Below are 18,293 nucleotides of genomic sequence, written 5' to 3'. Positions count from 1 at the left end.
ATTTTGGGAGAATAAAATGAAGAAGGAAGTTTTTGTGGCTGGTGTCAGCTATATTTTCAGCTGATATTTCACTGAATAAGTGAACTGTTGTGCCCCTGAGCCAGGGCGAATGCTACGGTAATATTTAATTACCGGGGCTACTTTAATCTACTGAAATATAAGGTACTAAAGTTTAATATATTCAGTCCTGAAGTTTTGTGTTCAGTGAGTCCCTTCTATTAACTTTTTCGGCCTAGTAACTTATTGTTCTTGTTAATGCCTCTGGTTTTCATTATGGCACAACATAATTATTTTGAATTTCACCTAGTGGTCTCGATTTAAAGATTCTTGTGTGATCCGAGGTAACTGAGTTAGTTAATTTTTTAATTCACTTTAAGTATTAATATTTATCATAAATGAACTTTTTATTTTGGTTGTGCCCAACATAACTTTATAGATAAATTATATTTTGTGTGATTTCATATGAGTTATGGGTAAGCGACCTAGTTTCTCAGTGTAGAAATAGGTAACCTTGGGCATAAGCCGCAATTGAAAACTACTTATAGCAGTGGAAACATTTATGATTATTATAGTAATGTTAAAGTGTGGCGCCCATATAAACATAATAATAATGGTTGTCCTATTACCTATAGTAACTATAATTCATTCATGAAGTAATAGTACATAATGCATTTTCTTTGTGTAGGCCTATCTAAATGCTATAATGTTATTTAAATCATAGCTTAGTCCTGTGGCTTGAATATTTCATTATTCCACTTTCATACATTTTACAGGAGTCACAAAAAGATTTTTACAGCCACGTATCATGGTTTAGATTTTTTATTAAATTTTATTGAGAAGGAGGGAGGTATCCAAGTATTTATTACATACTTTCAGTATTGTAGGATTTCGAAGTTACCTATATTTTATAACTATCTGATTTTTAAGCAATAGAGGTGAATAATGTTTTTTGTGAATAAGTTGAAATTACTCAGTTTTAATGCCCCAAGTACATATTGCATGATACTTGATCTGAAATGTTTAAAAATAATGAATTTTCTTTATAATAATATTAATTTTTTAGGTTAGTAATTTTGAATTATGTTTATCAGGTTGGTATTATAAATATGTTTATTCTAAATTGGATACTCCATGTCCGGGTTTCCATAAGCAGGGTTTTCTGAATATTGTTCTATATTGTCTATGTTTAAGGGAATAGTTCATTGAATTCCATATCGGGTAATGTTTTTGTTTTTTTGTTATTAGCTGAATGGCACCGGTTCCCTCCCCAAGACGCATGACTGTATCCGCTCCTGGTCTATCCCCTTGAGTTAGGTTACTACGTATATTTTCAGCACAAATAGGTAAAGATTATAAATTTAAAATTTAAAATTGTACAAAGACGTTTACAGGGATAAATTCTCAGCAACGTTAATTAGCATGATAAACAATACATAGTAGTATAGAATAGGGCATACTGCACCAGGCGCCAGGCGCGTGGTGGTGGTTGAGTCAATGACTGACCGACATCTGACGTCATGGTGGTCATCTTGGACTCAAAAATACCTTAAAATTCCTCAAAACTGACTCAAAATGACTCAAAAATTTCCGTTTTGAGGAAATATATCTCGTTTTCTTACTAAAAAATTCAAAAATTAGGATTTCGAAAAACCTCAAAATACTTTTGCCTTAGAAAGAACACAAATTCCTAAAAGCGGCTTAAAATTCCTAAGAGCTAGCCTCTCTAAGCCGCAGAAGTCATCTAGGAGTATGACCTCACCGTTGCAATTTCTTTTACGGCCGCCATCTTGAAAATCTTTATTTATTTTCCGATTTTATTTAAAAAAAGTTTAAATTTATAAAAAAATTCAATTAATAAAATTTTAATAAAAATATTTAAAAAAATACTTGTACGACATAGAGTTCGGAGTCCTCGGTTCGAAACCAGTGAGAGCAAAAAAAAATTAAAATTTCGACCAAACCTTCTTCCAAGGAAGCCGCTGGCAGACTGACTGCCCCACCACTCATAACAAAGTATATATATATACTTATATATATATATATATATATATATATATATATATATATATATATATATATATATATATATCGTCACCTAGTATGACGTCATGTCCGCCATCTTGAAAATCCGTAATTTTAATGCGAGAAAATTAGAAAAAAATTTAAAAATTAAACAAATATATATTAATTAAAAATTAAAAAATCCTTAAATCCTTCGTTGCACTTTTCTTTACCTCTGTGATCTTGAAAATCCGTAATTTATATGTTAGAAAATCGGGAAAATTTTTAAAAATCATTAAAAAAATAACCAATTGAATTAAAAAATAAAAATTTATTAAAATATTACTTTAAAACCACTGTTGCACTTATTGTTATGGTCGCCATCTTGGATTATATAAATGTTGCATATTTCGTAACGCCCGTCATCTTGGTTCCGTACGATGTCATCGTTACACTTTACGTTACGACCGCCATATTGGATACTAATAATGTTGCATGTTTCGTTACGGTCGCCATCTTGAAAATCCATAATTTCAATGCTAGAATTTCCGAAATAATTCCAAAAAAATTATTTTAAAAATACCCTACTTCAAATGATTAGTTATTTAAACGATTTCGGTCCTCGGTTTGATTTCCGGGGAAATTAAACCAGTAATTTATTAATATATTTAAGAAATTCTCATTAAAACGAAATAATAATGTCTTACGCCACACCCGTCGTTTTGAATTATGTCACCACTGTATCAATTATTGTTACGGACGCCATCTTGAAAATTTTTATTTATTATCCGATTTTAATGATAAATGTTCAAAATTCAATTAAAAAAATTTACTTATTAGAATACTGATTGATTACATCTATTCCCGTCCTTGGTTCGAAACCAGTAAGAGCAAAAAATAAAAAACAACAGATCCTTCCTCCACGGAAGCTACCTAGACTGACCTCCCACCACCAATACCAAAGTATATATATCGTCAACTGGTATGACGTCATGTCCGCCAACTTGTCTTCATCCGCTGGAGGCCACCATCTTGTTTTCGTATGATAAAGTGCACTAGCACCATGTTAGTATAATTTTCTGTTCACCATACCTTTGTCCTCAACTGTTAGCATTTGACTTTGACCTTGATCTTGAACTTTGACATTGACCGTGAACTTTGACCTCGACCTTGAAATTTGACCTTGACCTTGAACTTTGACCTCGACCTTTGAAATTTTCACTTGACCTTGGACTTTGTCCTTGACCCTGTAATTTAACCATGACCTTGACATCTATCTTAGATACCTCATTTTGTGTTCAGTACTCGCTACCAGGAGCTACCACCTGCTAGAGGACATTGCCACCATCATGTTTTCATCTGCTGGAGGACACCATCTTGTGTGTACTCGTCTTATAGAGTGCATTACCATCATGCTAGTTTTATTCTTACCCGCTAGAGTGTATTAATCATTTATTATTACTGTGACACCCGCCAACTTATCAGTTGAATGCCATCTTGGTAATTTGTAATTATTTAGCTAGAAATTGGCAAAAAATTACAAAATGTATTAAATACATTTATAATCAATATACTAATTGATTCGATCGATTCCTGTCCTTGGTTCGATCCCTGGTCGATGAAAAACATTTAATTTTATAAAAAAAATAATAAATTTAATAAATCATGTTCAAAGTCCTAAAAGAGGCTTAAAATTAACTACTACCATCATTCTATAAGCCATTACGACTGCCATCTTGAATAATTGTATAAATTGACTTATAAATTCGGTAAAAATTCCAAAATTAACCGAAAAAAAAAATAACTCAAAAATTTACATATTGAATCGATGTATTCCTGTCTTCGGTTTGCTTCTTTGACCAGTGACAAATGTAACTAAATATTAAATAAATTTTATATTTTGTTTTCCATTACCTTTCATGGAGGTTATCATTCATTCACTCCACGAAAAACAACTCAAGACAATATACGACAATGCTAGACGAATTAAATACGTTTCCTATAAGCCCAACATGAAAATCTTGTTTTTCGATGATCTGAATAACCTCTAAACCGTTCATGTACAAAGCCATATATACAGGCCAATTGTCTTCGAACCACGAGACAGGGTCATAGACAATGTCAGACGTACAGACCAGACATTTCCGAACCTAACGACCTTCAGTTAAACCAACGTAACATTATTTTACACTTACAAGAGGACCAAGAGTCCCATCAAAAAGGCAGCACATTTTTGAAGCATCATCAACAAAAAGAAAGCACCATCAACCAAAAGATAGCACATTTGGAAGCACAATCAAAAAGGCAGCGCATTTTGTAAGCACAATCAAAAAGGAAGCACATTTTGGAAGCACAATAAAAAAGGCAGCACATTTTGGAAACACCATCAACAAAAAGGCAGCACATTTTGGAAGCACCGTCAACAGAAAGGCAGCACATTTAGGAAGCACAATCAAAAAGGCAGCACATTTCGGAAGCATAATCAAAAAGGTAGCACATTTTGGAAACACCATCAACAAAAAAACACCACATTTTGGAAGCACCATCAACAAAAAGACACCATATTTTGGAAGCACCATCATCAAAAAGGCAGCACATTTGGAAGCACAATTAAAAAGGCAGCACATTTGAAAGCACAAGCAACAAAAAGGAAGCACATTTTGGAAGCACCGTCAATCGAAAGGAAGCTCATTCTACAAAAATTTACATATTGAATCGATGGATTCCTGTCTTCGGTTTGCTTCTTTGACCAGTGACAAATGTAACTAAATATTAAATAAATTTTATATTTTGTTTTCCATTACCTTTCGTGGAGTTTATCATTCATTCACTCCACGAAAAACAACTCAAGACAATATACGACAATGCTCGACGAATTAAATACGTTTCCTATAAGCCCAACATGAAAATCTAGTTTTTCGATGATCTGAATAACCTTTAAACCGTTCATGTACAAAGCCATATATACAGGCCAATTGTCTTCGAACCACGAGACAGGTTCATAGACAATGTCAGACGTACAGACCAGACATTTCCGAACCTAACGACCTTCAGTTAAACCAACGTAACATGATTTTACACTTACAAGAGGACCAAGAGTCCCATCAAAAAGGCACATTTTGGAAGCATCATCAACAAAAAGAAAGCACCATCAACCAAAAGATAGCACATTTGGAAGCACAATCAAAAAGGCAGCATATTTTGTAAGCACAATCAAAAAGGAAGCACATTTTGGAAGCACAATAAAAAAGGCAGCACATTTTGGAAACACCATCAACAAAAAGGCAGCACATTTTGGAAGCACCGTCAACAGAAAGGCAGCACATTTAGGAAGCACAATCAAAAAGGCAGCACATTCGGAAGCATAATCAAAAAGGTAGCACATTTTGGAAACACCATCAACAAAAAAAACACCACATTTTGGAAGCACCATCAACAAAAAGACACCATATTTTGGAAGCACCATCATCAAAAAGGCAGCACATTTGGAAGCTCAATTAAAAAGGCAGCACATTTGAAAGCACAAGCAACAAAAAGGAAGCACATTTTGGACGCACCGTCAATCGAAAGGAAGCTCATTCTACAAAACGAAAGCTCATTTAACGAAAAGGAGGTACATTCTCACGTACATTCAACTCGATAGGATGCGATCGTCAATGTTAAGTTAGGATATAATGTCTCCATCAGTCTATGAATCTATCAGTTTTTAGTTCCATAAGTCATTGGCTCCAATAGTCATTGTTTCCATCAGTCATTGACTCCAACAGTCTTTTGGCTCCAAAAATAATACCGACCGATACGCAAATTTTGTTTTCAACTACATTTATGGACGCAAATCTCACGTAGTTTCTGCACCCGCCACTAGAACTCGTTGCCGAAGCAGCTACGTCGACTACCGAAGCATTTTATTAGCATACAGAAATTTTAAACTACACAACGAAACGGCTCCGAAAAAAAGCGAAAACGTTTTGACACAATACTAAACTCCGGCTGTGGACCTGATTTATGGCAATGAATTTTATGAAAATACTGCATACAGTGTATTCATTACGTAGTTAATATTATAAATTTTCCTTTGGTTTGTGAACTTTTTTTCGGGCCATACGCCAACGATGGCAGCAATGTTTAATGCGACTTCCGTATTCATGATATTACTCCACCGAATGCCGTATACCAAGAGCTACTATGTTACATCTTAAGGTTTCAGTATTAGCCTTTATAACAGCTATGGTTTTTTTTGTCAACCAATTGACGACCAGAGTGACTTCATTTAGAACAAATAACCTCTCAATATAGGTACTGACAATTCCGTAATTTATCTGTCACAAGTTCAACCCCAACTTCTCTGCGTAACTTAAATTTATGGACAGTGAGTCAGTGTCCAGGTCCCACCAAATGTCTGAGTCCATTTGATAATTTAATATAATAATATTTGCTTTAAAGTTCTGATATAAGTTGCTTCTTAACCTAAATAATTATTTTAAAAACTACTTTTTGCTGGCTTTTGAGGTATAGTTGACAAATTTCATAAAAGTTTGTTAAAATGATAACATAATTTTACTGAAATGTTTACGTTACTTTCTTTACTTATAAATTATTTTTTAAAATAAATCACTATATTTTTCGAGAAGTTTTTTTTTACTAGTTAAAGATTTGTCTAACTATACATAATTGTATACAAACACAATTATTTCAAAATCTTTTTAGAAAAGGTACTTTTACATTAGTAAACCTTTTCTAGAACAACCAATTTTATTTTGTTTAAAGAATAATTACTAAAATTAGGAATGATTAATTAGTTATTTAATTTAATACAATTTTTCGGACATACAACATTGCCGTTTTTCATGGAAAATTAAAGAATGCAAAATAAGAAATTAACAAACAAAATATTTACCCACAGAGAAATAGCCTAAATCAGCTTATATCGAACAAATGGACCAAACGATATAACTAAACAGGTAGTATGGACAACACAACGACTATATCACAGACTAACATATTCAAACTTTAAATATCAGACAGCACAAGAATTCCGTAGAAGGAGTTTAGTATTTAAAAATTAACAGCACTGATGAACATTGTAGGGTAACCATGACGAGACAGTTTCAACAATAACATTAAATTCTTACAGACAACAAACCTTAACAACGCAGCAAACATACGATTAAAATTATGAAAATAAACAGGCATTTATGAAAAACACAACGATGACAGAACCGACGAAAACAGTAGGTTATCTTCGACAAAACTGTTGTGACGTTTTGGGAACTGGCATATTCTCCCATTATCAGTCACAAACAGACATATGGCGGTAACAGATGCCAGTTCCAGAAAAGTCACATCTGTTTTGTCATAGGAAACCTACTGTGTTTGTCGCTGTTTTCGTTATGTTGTCCAAGTTACCTGTTTGTTTTTATCGTTGTGTTCTTATGCTTGCTGCGTTGCATTGTTCAGGTTTGTTCTCTGTCTGCATTTACTGTACTTGTTGAAATTGTCTTTCCACGAAATTCTTGTGCTGTCTGATATTTAAAGTTTGAATATGTTAGTCTGTGATATAGTCGTTATGTTGTCAATAATACCTGTTTAGTTTCATCGTTGGGTCTGTGTGTTCGACAAAAGATGATTTAGGCTTGTTCTCTGTGTATTTACGTTTTCCTTTTCATTTCTCATTTTGCATTCTCGAAATTTTTTTCCATGACAAACCGTGCAAAACTGTAAAGGCATGTGTTCAAAAAATTTTATTAAATCAAAATTACATAGTGAATGAATCATTTTAAATTAGTAGTTATTATTTAAGGATTTCAGAAGTTATTTTTATAAATAGATAATTTTACTGGGCGTTGACAAAAAAAATTATCATATTAAATCTACAGATGGTCTTAGACCTTTGGTAGAACCCGTAATCTTGGAGGACTTGTCGCATGAGGCCTCTATGCATGACTCACCGTATACCGCCCACTGTGTAGCTGTGTAGCGGCGGGATTATCGTGACACGCCCCGCCACGAGAGTCGAGTGCAATTGGTGGTTGGCGTTTCAAGTGCGCATCACCGACAAGCTCTTCTTGGCTCTAGACTCGCTCCACAGAGATAAGAACTATCTCCTCTGCGTTGACTCGCGGCTTGTTTACACTGCCCGCTCTGAGCTCTTCCGGGTGCCTCTGTCGTCGGACAGCGAGCACGATGGATTATCAGTCGCTTTTATGCTCAACGTGTTTTTAATACGAACAGCATTTACAAGCATTGGCCGAAACAAATCAACATTTTGAATATAACTCTTAATACCTAAGGAACGAAAGAACGTCCTTAGAGGAACTGTAATCACTCTGCATGAATATTGGCCAAAGCGGTAGCCAATGGCAGGAGAGCCGGCACTAGAGACAATAGATGGAGCTCTCTCGTGATTGGTTACGCGAAGAAGAACCCTGGCAAGAAGAATGTACTTATTACTACCACCTCGCGGTTCTTAGTTGGTTATAAACCTTGAAGATGCTTGCTGCAATGCAGAGTGAAAATTCGGTGCACAATACTGCTACTTCACGACTCTAACTCGAAATATAATACAATTATCAGTCAGACTAATTAACTTCAATATACTTAAAATAACCTAATTTTAATCCAGTAATAGTCAACTGTGACCATAAACTAATTTATAAGCTCGTGTTTCAAAATATAGAGCAATTTAGTAACTCATATGCACTTATAAGCAATGAGAAATCAAAACAATTGTTTAGAAATATTTCGAAAATTATTGCTTAAGGTAACAATTTTTAATATTGAATTTCATTATGATCGTAGTCTGCCATGTAACACGTCAAACAATTCCTTAAAATAAAATTTATGAAATCAATAAATTGTTTCTTATGCTTTACAATTTTATATTTTACACTACCAGCAATATTGAAGTCAGATTTTTTTTAAATATAAAAATTAACAAATAAAAATAATAAAATTGACACAAAAATTCTCTTTGGTTGATAATTTTTTTCCGAAAGCAGAAATTACTAAACCACCAGAATACATAAATTAATTGTTTAAACGATTTATTTTTTACTAGAGTTTACACCAGTTGTTTGGATATTTTTTTAAAATAATACTTTAAAAAACTTAATTTAAAATTATTTAAAAACCGTAAGAAAAAAATTGGCGTCTCTTTAATAAATATTTGGAGGAATTAAAGTATAGTATGAAAAATAATACATTTATGCAAATGAGATTCGTTTTTGATTTTCACTACACCTTGTTACAGTCATGCTCACCAGCATATTCGTATTTTTCATGTTCCTAGTTAACTCGCGTTGTGTTATTTTACCAAATGAAGTTTACTCCGTAAGTATGGAATGTTTACCATATATATTCCTAAATTTGGTAGTATGTTTGGTCAATGCGATAATTTAATAAAACATATAAAGTCCTGTTCAGGTAGATAAATGTTTTTGTGGTCTTGTGAGAAAAATGTTAGAAACAGAACGGATCTGTGTGTGGAACTGGTAATTAATTATCACACTCTTGAAGAACATTACATGGTATACACTGAAAAGTATTAAGACTATTGCGTGATGAAACGCGACACAGTATTACGGGAGAAAATTTAATATAATGGGTTTCCTAAGTTTATTTAATAGTAATTAGTGGCTTTTCTCTTATATAAGTCATCGATACAATTTTTTTGTGATGCGGGGTGAAGAATGAAATAATACTGGAAATACTAGCTTTTACATAAAATGAGAAAGCAGTATTCATGAACTTGAGGACAATATGTGAAACTGTCAAGACTGTTTTAAATCTTTGACAATTGAAATATGGAAACGACATGAAAAATATAAATATTAGGCCTACTGTTCATGATAATGATACTCTTAGCTACGTATTGATGATGAATTTCATGTTAATGACATTGAGGCTGATGTGACACGGAGATTCTCTGAATATTAATAACACATTGTAAAAAAAAATTGGTAGCAGCGGAAGAAACATATTGTCCATTGAGAGACAATACGAATGGTTTGATCGACAGGCTAAGACTTCTTCTTGAATTCTGAAAATTTACTATCATCAAATAAACCTGAATAGGAAGTACGAGATTTGTATAATACAAATTACAATTTATTTGATCTGATGTATATTTATTAGAAAACATATAAAAAGTCTTTCAAAGAGGTAATAAATATGACTTACTTCATAGCATTCTTACATAGCTACATTAAAACTTTTTGATGTCAAAAACGTCCCTGTGGTATAGAATACATTAGTATTACATTAATGCACCTGTTCTTAGAGTTAATATAGGCTAGGCTATATATTTTACAGTTTAAACTCGATGTTGTAACAAAATTCCATAATTAGTAAAATATGTTGGAGTCAGATGCTATTGTATTCTGTCGAACACATCCTATCGTAAACCAATGTATTATGTCGATCGAGCTGAATTTTTCATCAAATGTGCCTCATTTTCGTTAAATGTGTGTAGTCAAGTCTTAGCTAGGACTGATGATTTTATGGTTCAGAACCTCTCGTTCTAGATAAAATATTTCTCAAGGATTCTTGGTCCTATAGTATCTGTAAGACATGCTTAGTTAGTTAGTCTTATGCTTGTAATTGATTATATCCATACTATAGGTACGGTTCGGAGACTCTTGTCTTGTCTGCTTGAAATAAGTCAAAATTATTTTGAAAGATATGACTGGTGTTGACGAAGGTCTCGTGTGTTTCATACACTTTGACTATATGCCTCGCATTGCCCATGGCTTTTCGAAATGAATGTCAAATATCAAAAGAGACGAACTCGTGGTTCGGATATGCTGGGTCTATCTTACTAACATTGTACATGACCTGGCTTCCAGGTTCAGAGACACTTAGTCTATATGATTGTATTTTTAAGTTTAGTAGTCATAAGGTACACTACATCGAATACCACCTTCATTGTCCGCATAATGATACCGTGTAACAATTTATTCAGTCGTTTGGAGTCCTTGTTTGCAGTGAGGATGGTTAACTAAATAAATATTTAAGAGCATAAATTAATGTTTCCATCGATAAAGGGTCGAAACAAGGAAGAAAATCGACCGAATCAATAAATATATTAATAGATAAATTATTTAGTTACTATAAAAGTTTTTCCGAAACTTTAGGTTAATAATTATATAATTTCAAGATGGCTGTCAAGACGTGTGACAAGATGGCGTATCATACTGTTCTCTGGCGGGTAAAAATCAAACCAATATGGTGACAGCGCACTCTAACGTACAATGTATGCACTAAAACTCCTTGTAGGTGGTACTGAAATCAAAGGTGGTGGAAATTACATTATTCAAGATGGTGACCTCAAGCAGACGAAAACAATGTGGGGCTATGTCGACAGAATGTTATTGGCTCCTGCAAACTAAAACAAGATGGTGGCTGTGACATCGAAATCCTATATGAGACCTCTCCGTATCTCTCGGTGGTCGTGATGCAATTGACATTAGCGGAGTCAATGGTCTCGTCAAGGTGGGCGAAGCCATTGATGATGATTCGTACGAAGCGTCACGAGATGTAGCTGGCTCCTGCTGATGGGCAGCAACAGCAGTGAAGATGGGTGTGTCGTCGGTTCACATGACAAACCAGGATTCCCAAACTGACGAGAGGTCACCTCCCTAAATAAAATTGTCGAGCAGACTCCACTCGTGAAGGGTCTCGTTCGGGAGATCGTCCACATGGCTCGTCTCGCGTCCAGCATCAACCCTGTCGTCTACAGCACTTGATGGCATACCAGTTGTGTAGGTAATTTTCCTCGTCCTCTACCAACATAATATTAAACTTGAAACTATCCACACAATAAAAACCTAAGATATCAAAACGTAACGTAATGGCTTTAAAACTATTGCTCGGCAGACATAGAGGAATGACACTAACAGTTTGTATATCTACAGTATGACACACATTACATAAAAATAAGATATATATTTTTAACCCGTTTAAAGATTATTTTTACACAAAAGATAGCCTATGTCCATTCCCAGGATATAATCTATCTCTTTGCCAAATTTCATTACGATCCGTTCAGCCGTTCAGCCGGGAAAAGGTAACAAACAGACATACAGACAGACAGAGTTACTTTCGCATTTATAATATTAGTTTTGATATACATCTATATTGTTTTGAGTTGACGGTTTTTTGGGTCTATGGACTATGAAACGAAAAACTGTATACAAATTTTCTGGAAGTCGCTCCATGGTAACTGCTATAATAGGTAGTCTTACTTCCAAATCTACCTAATCGAATCTACCTGAAAAAATAACTTTTGAAAATAATATTATTTTTTTAGTTAATGTTTCATAGCAAATATTCAAATTTTGATAATATTTTTATCGTCATTCATTAATACATTCTTATCTGGCTCATGTGAAATTTTTTAGTAAGATACTTAAGTACTTCCGCAACTCTTCTTCAAAGTTTCAACCTTCTTAATGGAAAATATGATTTTGACTACGCACTACACTTCGTGTTGTCTAACTAAAAGTCATGCAACAGGAAAACCAGATATAATTCTACTTCCAAGTACCAGAAAAACAATAAAATTAGCGTACGCCAACATACCTATTATACGCCCGTAAAAACGATGGCAAACACCACCTTGTGACTGACTATTGGTTCCACGAGCCAGTTAAACTGGGCGTATTTGCACATTCGTGCGCATAATCGCCGCGTCCGTGAGGTTTTTTTTTAAGCTGAAAGAGATAGCGAGCTATCTGTAATGCATGTGCCGTATAAACAGGTTTGGGTACCACGTTAAATGGTGTTATTAGAGCTAACTCAAAAGACGATCTTTACAACTACGCAGGTACTTTTATCAATATGTTTTAATTGTGTAAGTGTGTTAAAGAAAAATTTACTTTTTTTCCAACCGAAACATGTGGCAATTTTTTATTCAGATAACGTTTGAGCGGTAGAAAGTTTTATGTCTAAATAACAACCAACATAATACACATTTCTCTAATAAATATATATTTAATGAATATTATCGACACAAAGATGCTTATAGTGGGCTATTTTAATTTGTTTGTCTGAAAAGATTTCACGATGCACGTTTATGCACATAGACTTAATGTGAGGGTACATTCAAGACTTCTTTGATACCGACTTAGTTGTCATATATACAGAATGTCCCAGAATTCAAGGTCAAACGGAGAATAGTTTATAAGCCAATTAAAAACGGTTCTGAATTAAACATACAAAACAAACTGTAATGGTTTTCCATGTATAGTTTTTTTTTGACGTGGTAACGTCTTAAATTGATGAACGCCGGCTACACGTACGAAAAAGCATGACTCATTTTCACGTTCCGCCTGAGTCGAGCGTGCAAGAACCGGCCAACCACCGTGCGAGAAAATTTCCTATAAAATGAAACAGGTTAAGGCGGGCTTTTAAAAGTAGCAATTTAAAAACTTTTATTTATTTGTCCAATTTCGTCATTTCAAAATAACAATTTATTGACATTGATTTTATTTCAGTTTATTTCTATAACTAATTGTTTGTGATTATATTTAAACAAATTATTTAAATTAAATTTTCATAAACTGTAAATAATACTTGAAAATTAAAAAGTATGCAATTTTTCATCAAAGTTTCCTTATGACGTTATCACGTAAAATTTTCGTCCGTAAACCGACTTTACAGACAACCCCCCCTTTTTTTTATATTTTAAATCCTTACCCTGCACCAAATTATTAGTTACGTGGGGTTATCCTTAAATTTTATATTTTCAAAAAAGTTTGCAAAACTGTAATGCTCACTTCGATTTCATAATCGAGCCCGACAAATAATGTATTTATTTATTTTTTCATTTTATTTACTAACACCGGCCTTCTATTGTACTGTTTAATATAATACCATTTAAGGTAAAATGTGTCTTTGCAGCAGTAAAACACTTTTAACAATTATTGATTTTTATATTTATTATACAACCATTAGCGTTAGCTATATTGCATATCTTGCTTGCTTCCAGTACATTGGTTTTACTTTCGTAATGCATTTCCTTCGTGAAATGCGGTTACTTGCTACACCTTGCAAGTTTCATAATCTGGAAATTTGATCTCGTAAACAGGCTTGCTCTCCCTGACAACCCATACACTTCCGTTTTCCGCATTCTTCAACATGTGCAGCAAAGCAGAGGCGACGAATTCCGGCCTGAAAAAGTCATTTACAAACTTAAATCGGGTATAAGTAGATTCATTTACATTCGACAATACAAAAAAAAGTGAGCGAATCCCTCAGAACTCGCCAGTGACGTATAAACATCCAAACTCAGTAAATATCGAATTCATATGTTCTCGTGTTGCTCGTATTGCAAATAAACGTATAATACGAACCTCAGACACGAAATTCAACGTAGATTTCTTTGAAATAATGCTGAGCGTCATAAATATATTGATAAATAAATTTTTGCTATTCAAGTAACAAAATTTCTGGACGTGAATCACACGCGTACTTTCTGCGCACGCCACTAGAATTCGCTGCCTATATCGTAAACGTTGCTTACCACCATCACCCGCAGATAGCAGCACGAAACAACATAAATTTTAAACTATAGAAACGGCTCCGATAAAAGCGAAAAAGATTTTAAAAAAAAATCTTGAATTACAGATTTGGTCCTAATTTTTGATCAGGAATTCTATTACAGTAAATACTGTAAATTTTCCGTACACGTTAGAAGCTATAGCTACTTATATGGCATCACTAAAATATCAACCTGAAACATTTTAAAACACATATTATAACACTAAGAATATGTTTATATATTTGCTTTCGATCGAAAGACTGATTTCAGTCTGTAAATACTTTCTGTAAACAAACTTAAACCATATTGAGCTTATTCGACATTATTATTATATTTTAATGCAAATTTTTCCTGTGACGTGATTTCAACCATGTCTCTTGAAGTCAACAAGCGCCACTCTACCGCTGTTACCAAGCCTATTAGGAATTAAGAAGAAGAATATGTATTATCATCATGGTTTTGCCAGTTTTCTTAAGTATTTTAAATGTTGTAACTAATTTTTACTATGACGACTTAATTTACAACATAATTGGCACATAGTACGTTTGGTATGTACCCTAATATTTACGAAAGTTACTCTATACGGGTTTAAGTTACTACACGTGGGTCTGCCATCTTGGTCACACATTTCCGTTCATCCACTTCCGTTCCATTTTCACTAAATTACTGTTATTAAATGCCATATACCGAGGTTTACACATCGAAAAAGTAACAATTAATGAAACTTAATCGTTTATTTATGTTTTAAATAACAATTTATACATAATGCTGCTCTAACTTGCTTCTTATTGCATATTTTAATTTTTTCACTGTGAAACGTCATATTCTTGTAAGTTATCTTTAATCCAAAAAAAGTTAGCAAGGTATTTAACTAAAAGTTACGTGGTATGAAACTTAACCGAACAACTCAACTTATTGGAATGGAAATTCACTCACTGATAAACAACGAACACTACATACAGTTCTGAAAATTTAAATACAATAATAAATTCATGCTGCATCTTCTCTGCCAATAACCAAACACCTTATGTCATGGAAAATTCAAACTAAATGTTTTTAAATGCTACTACTAATACTTTATCACATTTAATCATAGTTTCAGATATCATAGTTTTAGTGTGTGCAATAAGACATAAAAATTATCTTAGTATTCATAACCAAAGATTTTATTCAAATTTACAACTAATTGTTTCCTCACGTACCACTTCTAGAATCAAAAGTCTCTGCAGGCTGTTGATATTTCACTAGAGACCCAAACTTCCGAAGACGAAATGTACAAAGAGTTTCTGTATGTTTTTTTTAAATGATATATTTATAGCCTATATTGGTGAGAACAATGTCAGTTGAAGTTAAATATGATTAATTACTATATTAGTGACATGTCATGTTATCTATTTAAACTTGCCGAACATGTCGTTTTTAACTTAAAGTTTTTCTTCTCTAAAATGCATCTGTATTGAGTAATTTTACAAAGAACAATTTCCAGGTTGTAGAGCCTCTTTAACTTATATGATAATGTAATCAGTCCAAATCACTGCATTCGTGTTCATTAAAATTCATAAAAAAAATTCCAAGACTGTTATCATTTTAAATTGGTCGGATATAATCACACTTTTCAACATCTTTAACGAGCATATTCTCAAAAGTGTATTTTGTGTGTCAGAAAAATGAAAATGTTTTACGACAGTGCCAAGTTTTATTTTGTAGTAGTACCTAATGTTCATCTTAACACGATTCATACATGCTTAGTGTTCCTCCATCTTAAATAATTCATCCATATGCATGAATTAAATACTTTATTAAGCTCCAACTATAAAGGCGAATAGCCTTGGATGAAGCACTTTTGAACATTAACCACATTAATATTTTCAATTTATTTATCTCGTGACTGAACTGTAGCCGAATGTTGTCGGTTTAATTCTAACTCATGCTGTTTGATATGTGAATTCGCGTTTGAGGATTCAATAAATGTAAGCTTCTCGGCATATATTGTTTTAGGCATTATTTACACACATAAACCACCACAATTTCACTGTTAGATATTTCTGAAAATTTACGGACTATCAAACGAAAAATTGAACTCAAGTAAACAAGGAGTTCTTCGTAATTTCATATAGCTGAATCTTCGTAGAAACCACGCTGTTTTTCGACTTCCGAGTTTATCTTTTGTTCTAAACAAAGGTGAACAAAATAATGGTGTTCTTAATGTAAACGTGAACAGTTTTTTTTTCATGAAATGTTAATTTTCCAAGAATATTCTTTCTTATTCATGTTCAAAGTAAGGTGACTCGAGTGTCCGTAAATGTGCTAAGATATCCTTAAATTTACGAAGATCGTCGGATAAATTGTAACCAGCGTTGTTTGTAAATTGAAGGTGAAAAATGTTAACAGTGTTCGCACAGACGTGCAAGCACTTGTTTCGTAAGCTCGAGCAGACCGGCTTGCTGCGACTCACTTCTGTATGGAGACACTGCTGATGACTGCCGAGAGGTGATCCGACCAAGCGTCATCCAGCAGGCAGTGACGGGAGTCTGAGATCATGGGAGTGTCTGTTGCCCCAGGGCACAGCGTCAGCACGCGGACCCCAGTTCTGTCTTCGTGGAATGGAACCTGGCAGCAGAAACCAAGCAGTTGTAAACAGTCAGGAGACGGCATGCTGTGGCGTAGTTGAAGCCACTTTCCAACCTCACCATCACCATATTGTCCCGCCAAAAACATTTCGGAAATGGTTCTAGATAACGTCCAATGCTGGTAAACATCTATGAATTGGAATCTCCGTCCTTAAAAACAGTCACTTTAATAAAAAAAAAATAGGTCACTTAAAACTGTTTACACAATGAAACCACTACACTTCAGCCAATTTTTTGGACGTCTGACCAATACGGCGCAACAATTAGCTGAAGAAGAGAGAAGGCTTTACACACTGATCATGTAATCATGTAGATGTGACTAACCCCTAGCCAAAACTAAGTGAACCTATCATAGGATCAGCAGGGAGAAAAAAATATAGCAACAAACAGGAATATGCCCGAGAATTTTGCTACCAACAATAGAAAAATTTGCATTGGCCAAAATTGTGTAAGTCCGAAACATCCATTAAGAAAAGTGCTTTCATTTTCCTGATTTCTTCCAGACGCAAGAGACATTCTATTTTTTTTTATTTAGATGTTTTAAAATTATTACATTAAAAAAAAAATTGATTTCCCCTCGATGTTTCTTTAATGCAAACTTGTCATACATTCGCAAACATTCTTATTCAGTAGCACCCCATTAATTCTCAAAATTGTATTGTGTATAACTCTCTTGATGTGTAATGTATCATAGCAGTAACTTTGGAATTCTCGCCGTTACATCTATATATTGTCATTTCTATCTGCGGATCTCTAAGTTCACCTATGCTTAAGGCTCATGGAGGATTTTAGAGTTACCTGATCTTGGCGGAATTTCCAATAGCAATCCTAGAACTCGCACCTGAGTCAGCTTGTTCGCATTGTCAGAGCTTATGGTCTGTTGCTGTTGGGAGACACTTGCGCACTCACCCCCAGGGACTGGCTGAAGCCAATGACGGCCCTCTTGGTAGCGGCGTAGACGGGAAGTACCGGCACCGGGATGAGGCCAGCGACGGACGCTATGTTGACCACGACGCCTCCCTCGCCTCCCTTGTCCTTGCCCATGAGGTCGAGCGCCAGGAAGGTGGTCCTCACCAGCGCCGTCTGCAGGTGAGACATGGGCAACTTCATGACTGGCACACAAA

The 18,293-nt window shown here is 34.2% G+C and overlaps 1 protein-coding gene across 1 annotated transcript in view; it reads right to left on the bottom strand.

Moving 5' to 3' along the window:
- LOC134537073 (uncharacterized) overlaps nucleotides 1–18,293 on the bottom strand; it is a 67,300-nt gene that overhangs the window by 45,010 nt on the left and 3,997 nt on the right. Inside the window, exons 5-8 of the mRNA XM_063377354.1 lie at nucleotides 18,079–18,252; nucleotides 16,995–17,149; nucleotides 14,041–14,169; nucleotides 12,580–12,626 (exon numbers count right to left, since the gene is read on the bottom strand). Coding sequence (XP_063233424.1) covers nucleotides 12,580–12,626; nucleotides 14,041–14,169; nucleotides 16,995–17,149; nucleotides 18,079–18,252 — 505 coding nt within the window. The remainder of the gene's footprint in view (nucleotides 1–12,579; nucleotides 12,627–14,040; nucleotides 14,170–16,994; nucleotides 17,150–18,078; nucleotides 18,253–18,293) is intronic.

Source organism: Bacillus rossius, chromosome 1 (genome assembly GCF_032445375.1).
Source record: "Bacillus rossius redtenbacheri isolate Brsri chromosome 1, Brsri_v3, whole genome shotgun sequence".
Taxonomy (NCBI): Eukaryota; Metazoa; Arthropoda; class Insecta; order Phasmatodea; family Bacillidae; genus Bacillus; species Bacillus rossius.
The sequence above is the reverse complement of the archived record's forward strand: the minus strand, read 5'-3'. Positions and strand labels throughout refer to the sequence as shown.